Here is an 11,168-nt window from a genome sequence, read left to right on the forward strand (position 1 = left end):
CAGAATCGTGGCAGTCTGAGTGAATAGCCCTGTATATCAGACAGTCTAGTGATGTAGTACTGTATAGTGTAGAATAGAGCAGTATAGTGTAGAATAGAGTGGTATAGTGCAGTATAAAGCAATATGGAGTGGTATAGTGTAGTATAGAGCGGTATAGTATAGTATAAAGCGGTATAGAGTGGTATAGTGCAGTATAGAGTGGTATAGTGTAGTATAGAGCGGTATAGTGTAGTATAAAGCGGTATAGAGCAGTATAGTGCAGTATAGAGCGGTATAGTGTAGTATAAAGCGGTATAGAGCAGTATAGTGCAGTATAGAGCGGTATAGAGCAGTATAGTGCAGTGTAAACAAGTTTCTGATCTTTATCATTCACATAAAAGGGTTAAGGTCAGAATCTTCTGTCTGTCTGCTACTGTTTGTCTTTCCCTTCCCCATCTCTCTATCCACTGTGTGTGTGTGTGTGTGTTTCCCTTCACTAATATTTTCAGTTTTTCCGTATCAGACAATGTGAGGACTTGTTTCAGAATCGTTTCTGCACAGATAGTTTCGTATTTTGCACATGAAAGCATGAAGTGAATCTATCTCTCTCTCTCTCTCTCTCTCTCTCTCTCAGGTCAGAATGGCCCAGTGGAACCAGTTACAACAGCTGGAGACACGCTACGTGGAGCAGCTGTACCACCTGTACAGTGACAGCTTCCCCATGGAGCTCCGCCAGTTTCTGGCACCCTGGATTGAGAGCCAAGACTGGTACGCACACCTGACTAACCCTAACCCCAGTATTCCTGACTTACTCTAGAATTCCTGACTATCCCTAACCCTAGAATTCCTGACTATCCCTAACCCCAGTATTCCTGACTGCCCCTAACACAGAGACTAGTGCTTTTCTTCACTAACAAAGATGGATTCCTACACCACCATGTTATTGTCTGGGGACAGATGTGTCTTGTGTTCACTGGAGATATTGGAGGCTGAGTTTCAGCAAAGATGTGCCTGAGTGCCTTCAGAAGTATCCGAACTTGAGAAGGCACGGGTGTGATGAGGGTTTTCTTATGGTTCTATCCTGGTTCTAAACATGGCAGAGACGAGGAAACTCCCCATAACGGCTCATATTTCAGCTGGACGTGTGCTTTGTGTGGACACCAGTGGGTGAAATCATGTGCCCTGTAGAAGGAAGGTTTTTCTGTCAGAAACGTGTTTGTGGGAAGTGTGCACATATAATGATATCGTTACTGTTGTAATGCAGTCTGGACAACATTCTAGAGGTTCCTGCTTGGATTAAATACTGCTGGAAAGTCTGAATCACCAGTAAAGCAACATACCTGAACCTCACACAGGGTGTGGTGCCTTCACAGTCATTTCCGAGTGGGAATACACTTAGCGTTTGTTGCTGCTGCTTCTCGCCGGATTTTTTACTCTTTGCGGCGGTGTTTTTCTTTCATGGATCATAATTTGATTACATTTTTTTTGGTTTATGTTGTGTGTGTGGGTGGGTGGGTGTCTCTGTCTTGACCTTACCTGCCTTCCTGCTGTGAGTCGTCTCCCTGCTTCTTTACTGGGTGGTTTTAACCGCTCTGTAAAGTTGTTGGCTGCCAGCACTTTGATATTTTTGGTTGCAATGTGGGTCCTTGCTGTTCTTGGGCTGCTTGTTGATTGGTATAGCAGGATGGCTAACGTAGCATGGTAAATGGGTCCGAGTCGCACTGGCCACGGCTTTTTCTACCTTTGCGGACTGGTTCTCTGTCAATAAAGATCTTCCATGATCTTTTCCGGTTGTATGCGGTGTCTTTTTTTCTATTCTTTGCCTTGGAGTGTTTGTGGCTGGTGTACCTGCCTGTCACTACTGGGCTATGCTGCTCCAATACACGCTGTTACAACTCCGCAGCTTCTGTTAAGGCTATCGCTGGACTCTTCCACCTACATGCTATGCTAGTCACTTGGCATCCTATAGACCTCGGCCTCTACTTACCGCTCATCTGACTCTATTCCTGTTTTCTGGACAAATGGATGACACCAGTGAACCCCCCCCCCCCTCCTGCACCGAGAGAGTTAACTTTGATGTTCTTCGCCCCCTCCCTCACGGCGTCTCCCAGCCCCTGGAAACCTCTAGAACTAATAAATGGAACTGTGCATTGCTAAACTGCCACTACCTCATGGATAAAGCCTCCATATGCCATAATCTCATTGTGCAAAACAATTGTGACTTATTCTTTCTTACTGAGGCTTGGCAGTAACCTGAGGACTACTTACATCTCAACTTACTAACACCCAGTGCCATAATTGTTTGGCTGAGCCCAGAGCCTCGGGAGAGGTGTTGGTCTGGCTGCTGTCTATAATAACACTCTTAATGTCTCTTTTATGAGGTCTCCTCATTTTAATATTTGGTGTTGAAGTTGTTTCCTTACCAGTACTGTTTTTGTTAATCTACTGACCACCCAGTGCATCTTCAGACTTTCTGTCAGAATTCAGTGAGCTTCTCATTCTGTCCAGTGCAATGTGTTCAGCGATGGGTGTGCTAGAAGACTTTAATATCCATGTTGACACTGATTGTTGATTTTCCTACCCACTCTCATGGTCACCTTAGATTTAATCTGCTCTTCTGGTTTAGATACTACTTCTGTTACTGGATGGCTAATTGGTGTCTCTGATCATAAACATATTGCACCCACTGCTAGCATCTCAGTCACTCGGCCATGCACTAAATCCCTCATCTCTTTCCATAATCAGAGCTGTTGACCTTCTCACTCTCTCTGCTCACCTCCACTCCTCTCCCCTGATGATGTTTCCTCTATATAACGTTTCCATCTCTGAGATACTTGAACAGGTAGCACCTCTCAAGTCCAGGCAGGTTCTCTCTGGTCGTTCTTCTCCATGGTTTACCCCTGAGTTACGTACCCTGAAAACCAAAGGTTGGCGCCTTGATTGCCTCTATAAGAGAACTGGTCTCACTGTTCATAAAGTAGCTTATTCTGACCATATGCTTAATTATAGGTCAGCTCTAAATACTGCCCACTCACACTTTACTTCCTCTGCTATCAATGGTCCCGGACATAAGACCAAAACTCTCTTTTCCACTATTAGCCTCCATCTTTCTCTCCATCTAGAACTGTCGAACAATGTGAAGGTTTGTTAGATTCTTTAATGAAAAAATCACCGAAATTAACCAGTTTTTCCCCTGCTCTCCCTTCTTACGCAGACACCTGTCTCACCGCTGCTGCTGAACAATTTTCTGCCTTTCCTCTAACCCAACCTTCCCTAATCTCTGAGATTATAACAAAATCTAATTCCTCTACCTGCCAACTTGGTCCTGCCCCCACTCCTGTTGTTCTACTATTTCTGCTCCCATCTGTCATCTCATCAAAACCTCAGCTATGAAACCCATTCTTAAAAAACCTGGAATAAATGCAGCACTTCTTGATCATTACCGGCCCATTTCCAATCTCCCTTCTCCGGCCAAGGTATTAGACTGCAGTTGAGAAGCTACAACTTTTTCTTTCTTAAATACACAGTGTAATGCGGGAGGGGTGCGAACACACTTGCAAGGTGCCGGCGCCGTGGATGTTATGCAGAACAGAATTAACGAGGGATGTCATAAAGAGAGTGAAAGAATGGAATAAATAAATAAGAGGTTTAATAACAGACAGGTCAACATAAGAAAACAGGCTAACAAGGTGAGTACGGGAACTGGAAAAAGGGGTGTACACTTAGGAAAGACTAACGAAGAACAACAATAATAAATACAACGATGAGCATTAAGACTAAGCAAGCAGGAGTAACAGAACCGGGCTACGTAAGATGAACAATATTCACAACAAAGATACAGATAACAGAACTAAATGAGGAAAGCAACATGGATAGCGAGGTAACATAGTAACAAGAAGCAAGAGCAAACGGAGAAAATACTAAACGTGTGAGCGAAGATGGAAGACTAACGATATCTAACCAAACACACGAGTGAGGACCTATGACAAATGGGATCTTACCAGAAACGCATTTTACCAAAACAGAGAGAGACAAAGAATGACAATGAATGAACGACAAACAAGAGATGCAGGAATGGGGTTTACATAGCCAAGTAAATTAGGGACAGCTGGACAAAGGCGAGGAGACACGGAACCATGGAAACTGACGAAAACACGGAAGTGACATGGTTGCTAGAGAAATGCTCAGGTTTGCAGACCTGACAGTACCCCCCCTTAACGCACAACTCCTGAAGTGTAAAACTAACTAAAGAAGAGAAGCCAGAAAAGAAAGCAGAAGCCAGGAAAAAACGAGGGACAAACGAAGGACCAACACTAGCCGTAGACATAGAGGCAGAGACAGAGGCAGGAGTCGACGGGTCCAGGGGCAAGACTACGGGCACGGGACTCAGGACCAAACCCTGGACAGTAACGGGAGTCGCGGCAAGCAGGGGAACAGGAGCCAGATTGGGAAAAGGAGTGGGACTGGAGATGGACACGGAGATACGGGAGGAAAGTAGAGGGCAGCTGCTGGTCGGGGACATACAGCTGTGGCTCTGCGCAGAGATCACGTAGACCATGACTGACGAGGGCACGAGGGCACAGGAACACAGGAACTGGCACGAGCAGGGTAACCTGCCACAGGGGATGCCACGAGTCAGGGTTACAGGTTTAAACACAGAAACAAAAACAGGCATGGACGTATGGACAGGAACATGACAGGCAACACAGGAACTGGGGTAACAGGTGAAACAGTCACTGGGGCAGACACAATAGCCTCAGGGAGCAGAGGAGTCTTGGGTGTCTTTGGAAGTTCACCAGTAGCCGCCTTCTTGGGCACAGGAGAGTCAAAAGGAGCATTTACCATGGTGCTAAGACCAACATGAGGCACGGGAAATGGCCTGGCTACGTCCACTCCATGAGGAGGGCCAGGCAGTGAGGTGTCCGCAGCATCTGAAGTGGGACCTGGCTGGACTGGAGCTGCATCTGTGGCATTATGTGGCAGATACAGGAGTGCAGCAGTCTGGCAGGTTTGCAGGCTTGACTCCGGCGGTGCGGCTGCAGCGGTCCACAGCGGCGGGTCCGGCGGCGCGGCTGCAGCGGTCCACAGCGGCGGGTCTGGCGGCGCGGCTGCAGCGGTCCACAGCGGCGGGTCCGGCGGCGCGGCTGCAGCGGTCCACAGCGGCGGGTCCGGCGGTGCGGCTGTGGCAGTCAGCAGCCTCACAGGAAGATCCAGGGCGGCACCTACAGGTACAGACTTGACACAGGGAACAGGAACGGATTGAGAGACCTCTTGGTTGTTGAGAACAGGCTAGGCGGCCACCACTAGGCCAGGAACTGGAACACGACTGTTGGCATCCCCTATGCCGGGAACAGGACTGGCGGCATCCACTATGCCGGGATCAGGAGAAAGACGGGCGGTGTCTCTCATGCTAAGGAACTGGAACTGGATCAGGACGGGCGGTGTCTCTTGCGCCGGGAACAGGACCAAGATCAGGACGGGCGGTGTCTCTCACGCCGGGAACAGGGTCTGATCGTGCAGCGTCTTCCGCGCTGGGAACAGGCTCTAATCGTGCAGCGTCTTCCGCGCTGGGAACAGGCTCTGGACGTACGGCGTCTTCCGCGCTGGGAACAGGCTCTGGACGTGCGGCGTTTTCCACGCCAGGAACAGGTTCTGGACATGCGGCATCCTCCGCTCTGGGAACAGGCTCTGGACGTGCGGCGGCATCCACTATGCTGGGAACAGGCTCAGGATGGGTGGTGACTCTTGTGCCTGGAACAGGATCAGACTTGGCAGAGTCTCTCACGCTAGGGGCCGGGACTGGCTGGGCAGCTGTGATGATGGGTGATGGGGTACGGAGCTGGTCAATGATGGCAGGGGATTTTGGGGTTCTTGATCTTGACCAAGGCTCACCAGTCTTTAGCCTGTTCAACAAGTCCCAAAAAAAAGTCTGTGAATCCATAGTCCCAATGTCCATTACTTGAATGGCACCTACCATGCAGGAAACATGAACACTGCTAGGGACTTCTGCAGTAAGCGCATCTGTAATACTAGCGGTGTGGTTCGTAGCTTGTGAGCACTTACCAGGAGTCTTGACTGCCTTAGTGTGTGATGTTCTCTTACCCTTGGCAGACTTCTGGACTTACGTCGAGAACTCTGTGTCCCCACAGTGCCAGGGGTGTTATTCTGCCCGGGATGGTCCTGCTGAAAGAACTCATCTTCACAGCTAGACGACCACTGACGGGAGAGGCACGTACTCACTGTGTTCTTAGACACAGGCTCTATTTGAAATCTGGTTTCCGTCCCTTGCACAGCCCTGACACAGCCCTCTTATGTGTTCTAAATGATCTTCTCTCTACTGATTCTGGTGACCTGAGTATTCTCCTCCTTCTAGATTTAAGTGCCGCAAATGACACAATTAACCATAACATACTCATCGCCTGCCTCTCAACCATTGGCATTACTAACACGGTTCTTGAATGGTTCTTGTCCTATATTTCTAACAGAACACATTATGTTGTTTTAGGTAAACACAAATCGCACACTGCTATCATCACTCAAGGTGTTCCCCAGGGATCTGTCCTTGGCCCTCTCCTGTTCATTATCTATATGCTTACTGCTCCACTGTTATGCGGATGACACTCAGATCTATATTAACACCAAGGTCAACACTACCCTACCCTCTCGTGATTTACTCACCTGTCTCCAAGGTCTCAAGCAGTGGATGAGCATAAATTTCTTAAATCTAAACTTTGAAAAAACTGAATTTTTACTTATTGGCTCAAAGTCCAAAATTTCAACATTCTCCAATTTTAAATTAAATCTGGATGGTGTATCTTGATTGGTTCTTCATCCACGGTTAGGAACCTTGGCGTACTCTTTGACTCCTCTGTCTCTTTTGAACCCCACCTCAAGTCTCTGGTCAAAAGTGCTTTTTTTCACCTCTGTAATATCGCTAGTCTTAGGCCAACACACGACGCTGAGACCTTGGTTCACACCTTCATCACCTCCCATCTTGATTACTGTAACTCTCTCTTCATTGGCATCTCTAACAAAACCATTCGCTCATATGTCCAAAACTCAGCCGTGAGAACCCTCCTTCTTCTAAGGAAATCGGTCCACATCACTCCTAGTCTACATCAGCTACACTGGCTCCCCGTCCTTGAATGCATTCTGTTCAAAGTCCTCCATACATACATACAAAGCCCTGCATGGTCTTGAACCTTCCTACACCCAACTCAACTCCTACACCCTTACTGCTACACCCTTACTGCTACACCCATACTGCTCCACCCATACTGCTCCACCCTTACTGCTCCACCCATACTGCTCCACCCATACTGCTCCACCCATACTGCTCCACCCTTACTGCTCCACCCTTACTGCTCCACCTGTACACTTCAGTCCTCTCCATTGCCATTAGACAGGTGTCTGTAGGAGGCAGATCCTTTATTGTCATCGCCTCAAAACTCTGGAAGGCTTTACCTCAATCTCTGCGTCTCTGCTCCACACTCTCTTCCTTCAAATCTCAACTTAAAACACACCTCTTTTCCCAACAATTTTCATAACTTCTCTTCTTATCCGTATTTAATTATTGTGTTTGTCAATTGGTTTTTCTCTCCTTAATCTGTTATTGTAAAGCGACCTTGTGTATGTGAAAGGCACTATATAAACTGAATTTACTGTGATATTATTATTATTATTAAAGAGTCTTTAGTGAGTTGGGAGGAGTCTGAGAACACCAGAGTGTAGTAACCCTAACACCAGACGAGAACACCGGCTGTGGTGTGACACTGGAGAGGGACCAGGGGCATTTTGGTGTTGGATGGGTAGTTGGCACCTAGATGGGTCTCAGTATTTTTGTCTGCTGTTCTGGAGGTTTGCTCACGCTGCCATGTCTGTAGATGGAGAAACTCCCATTCTGAAATAAACAGAGCACAAGTGAAGTCCCGCGGTGTTTTGACAGGGCGTACGCAGCTAACAAGGAGTCCCACGCCACGCTGGTATTCCATAACCTGCTGGGGGAGATCGACCAGCAGTACAGCCGCTTCCTGCAGGAGAACAACGTCTTGTACCAGCACAACCTGCGACGCATCAAACAGCACCTGCAGAGTAAATACCTGGAGAAACCCATGGAGATCGCACGCATCGTGGCCCGCTGTTTGTGGGAGGAACAGAGACTGCTGCAGACAGCCACTACTGCACAGCAGGTGTGTACACACACAGTCACACACGCAGACATGCACATTCCCACATGCACACACCCATGTGAATGTATTTTACCTCCTGTCTGCAGGACGGCCAAGCCGCCCACCCCAGTGGAACTGTAGTGACCGAGAAACAACAGATCCTGGAACACAACCTACAGGACATCAGGAAGAGAGTGCAGGTCAGTTCCTCCACATCCCATCACCCAGCAGGACTCATACACAGCCTGAGTAGCATGAAGGTGGCCTTGTGTTCTTTAGGTCATTCACACTTTACACTTTTCCAAAGATGAACACCGAGTACCTTACTTCACTAGGTTAGACGGCTGCAGGGAGCTCGTATGTAGGTGTATTATTAATATGAAAGTAAAGTGTCTGATATCGATGATATTCTAAGATAAAATGGCTCACTAGCTACGTAGTTTAAACTACAAGCACCAGAAAAATAAATGCAGCAGAACTGAACTGGCGTGCAGGCCTGCTGTTCTGGGGTCAGCTGAACTGAACTCATCGTGTGCAGGAATTCATCTCCCATGTTGAGGCAAATTTTCAAGATTATAAAGGTTTCAGGGTTTTAAAAATTAGGGTCTGTTGGTGATTATATATTCTGATATTTATTTCAAGAGGTGGGGTCCTAGGGTCTAAAGGGGCAGGGCACGAGATCTGTATTGAATCATCAGTGGTCCATGAGAGAAACAAACACGTTACATGCAGTTTATATGATCCAGTGGAAATGCGGTTCTGATCTTAAACCAGTGTAAACGTGGGTCTGATCTAAAAAGGTTCTCTAGTTCACAGGAATCAGCACCTTTGGTGTAAAACTGGTATTACTGTATTCTAGTTCTGTTCTGCGGTGTACAGCTAATGTGTTGAGTGTTAGAACTGCTCAGAGCAGGACCTGTAGCAGACAGTCTGGTCTGGTGATGGAGTCTGACTCGGTTCCTCTCGGTTGCCATCAGGACATGGAGCAGAAGATGAAGATGCTGGAGAACCTGCAAGACGACTTTGACTTCAACTACAAGACCCTGAAGAGCGCTGGAGGTAGGACCCAGGGGACGTGGTGCTGTCTCTTCGCTCTCCTGTCTGCTGGGCTCTAATCCATCTGCTCTTTTCAGAACTCTCACAGGACCTGAATGGAAACAGCCAGGCCGCAGCCACACGTCAGAAGATGGCACAGCTGGAGCAGATGCTGAGTGCCCTGGACCAGCTCCGCAGGGTGAGTCCACACGCCGGCTCGCGGGGGTGTGAGGCCAGGGTGAGTCCACACGCTGGCTCACGGGGGTGTGAGGGCTCTGCTGACTGACACAGATCTTCTTACAGCAAATCGTGACGGAGATGGCCGGACTGCTGCAGGCGATGGATTTTGTGCAGAAGAACCTGACGGACGAGGAGCTGGCAGACTGGAAGAGGAGGCAGCAGATTGCCTGTATCGGAGGACCACCAAACATCTGTCTGGACCGGCTGGAGACGTGGTACACACACACACATACAAACACACACATATATCTTCCCTATGTCTTTTTAATGATATCTTTCTCTCTCGCTGTTTATCCCTTTCACAGGATCACCTCTCTGGCTGAGTCTCAGCTGCAGATCAGACAGCAGATTAAGAAGTTGGAGGAGCTGCAGCAGAAGGTCTCATACAAAGGAGACCCCATAGTCCAGCACCGCCCTGCTCTGGAGGAGAAGATCGTAGACCTGTTCCGCAGCCTCATGAAAAGGTGCCCCCCCACACACACGCGTGCGCACACACACACACACAGAAAGAATCACAAAGGAGCTTTCAGAGCCTTACACCAGTGCATTAGCTCATATAGCCCCCTTGTGGCATGTTTGTATCATTGCAGTGCTTTTGTAGTTGAGAGGCAGCCGTGCATGCCGATGCACCCAGACAGGCCTCTGGTCATTAAGACAGGAGTGCAGTTCACCAACAAAGTTCGGTAAGAACCCTCCCAGACAACTCCTACACACACTTCCACACACACACAGATCACACCACAGGGGTCAATGAGGGGTCACAGAGGAGGTGGAAACAAACATGTCTGTGTGTCTGTTCCAGGTTACTCGTAAAGTTCCCAGAACTGAACTACCAGCTGAAAATTAAAGTGTGCATTGACAAGTAAGTTGAAAAGAGACTGAATCCCCCCTGCCCAGACACACACACGATCAAACTCTCCACACACACACACACACACGATCAAACTCTCCACACACACACACACACGATCAAACTCTCCACACACACACACACGATCAAACTCTCCACACACACACACACGATCAAACTCCACACACACACCACACACACACACACACACACGATCAAACTCTCCACACACACACCACACAAACACGATCAAATTCTCCACACACACACACCACACACACACACACCCGATCAAACTATCCACACACACACACACACACCCGATCAAACTATCCACACACACACACACACACATGATCAAACTCTCCACACACACACCACACAAACACGATCAAACTCTCCACACACACACACCACACACACACACGATCAAACTCTCCACACACACACACGATCAAACTCTCCACACACACACACACGATCAAACTCTCCACACACACACACACACGATCAAACTCTCCACACACACACACGATCAAACTCTCCACACACACACGATCAAACTCTCCACACACACACACACACACACATGATCAAACTCTCCACACACACACACACACATGATCAAACTCTCCACACACACATGATCAAACTCTCCACACACACACACACACATGACCAACTCTCCACACACACACACACACAATCAAACTCTCCACACACACACACACACGATCAAACTCTCCACACACACACCACACACATACACACAATCAAATTCTCTATATATACACACTCACACACACACACACACACAATCAAACTCTCCACACACACACCACACACCATACACACAATCAAATTCTCTATATATACACACACTCACACACACACAC

The 11,168-nt window shown here is 48.0% G+C and overlaps 1 protein-coding gene across 7 annotated transcripts in view; it reads left to right on the forward strand.

Moving 5' to 3' along the window:
- Nucleotides 1-11,168, forward strand: part of stat3 (signal transducer and activator of transcription 3 (acute-phase response factor)) — a 34,963-nt gene that overhangs the window by 3,555 nt on the left and 20,240 nt on the right. For all 7 annotated transcript variants that reach the window (XM_081711657.1, XM_035523751.2, XM_035523754.2 and 4 more), the window contains exons 2-10: nucleotides 614-747; nucleotides 7,925-8,168; nucleotides 8,255-8,347; nucleotides 9,125-9,206; nucleotides 9,281-9,381; nucleotides 9,486-9,637; nucleotides 9,728-9,886; nucleotides 10,013-10,105; nucleotides 10,225-10,284. In XM_081711657.1, coding sequence (XP_081567783.1) covers nucleotides 620-747; nucleotides 7,925-8,168; nucleotides 8,255-8,347; nucleotides 9,125-9,206; nucleotides 9,281-9,381; nucleotides 9,486-9,637; nucleotides 9,728-9,886; nucleotides 10,013-10,105; nucleotides 10,225-10,284 — 1,112 coding nt within the window. In that variant the 5' untranslated portion in view covers nucleotides 614-619. The remainder of the gene's footprint in view (nucleotides 1-613; nucleotides 748-7,924; nucleotides 8,169-8,254; nucleotides 8,348-9,124; nucleotides 9,207-9,280; nucleotides 9,382-9,485; nucleotides 9,638-9,727; nucleotides 9,887-10,012; nucleotides 10,106-10,224; nucleotides 10,285-11,168) is intronic.

The sequence above is a fragment of the Electrophorus electricus genome, chromosome 3 (assembly GCF_041902795.1).
Source record: "Electrophorus electricus isolate QZ-2024a chromosome 3, ASM4190279v1, whole genome shotgun sequence".
NCBI lineage: Eukaryota > Metazoa > Chordata > Actinopteri > Gymnotiformes > Gymnotidae > Electrophorus > Electrophorus electricus.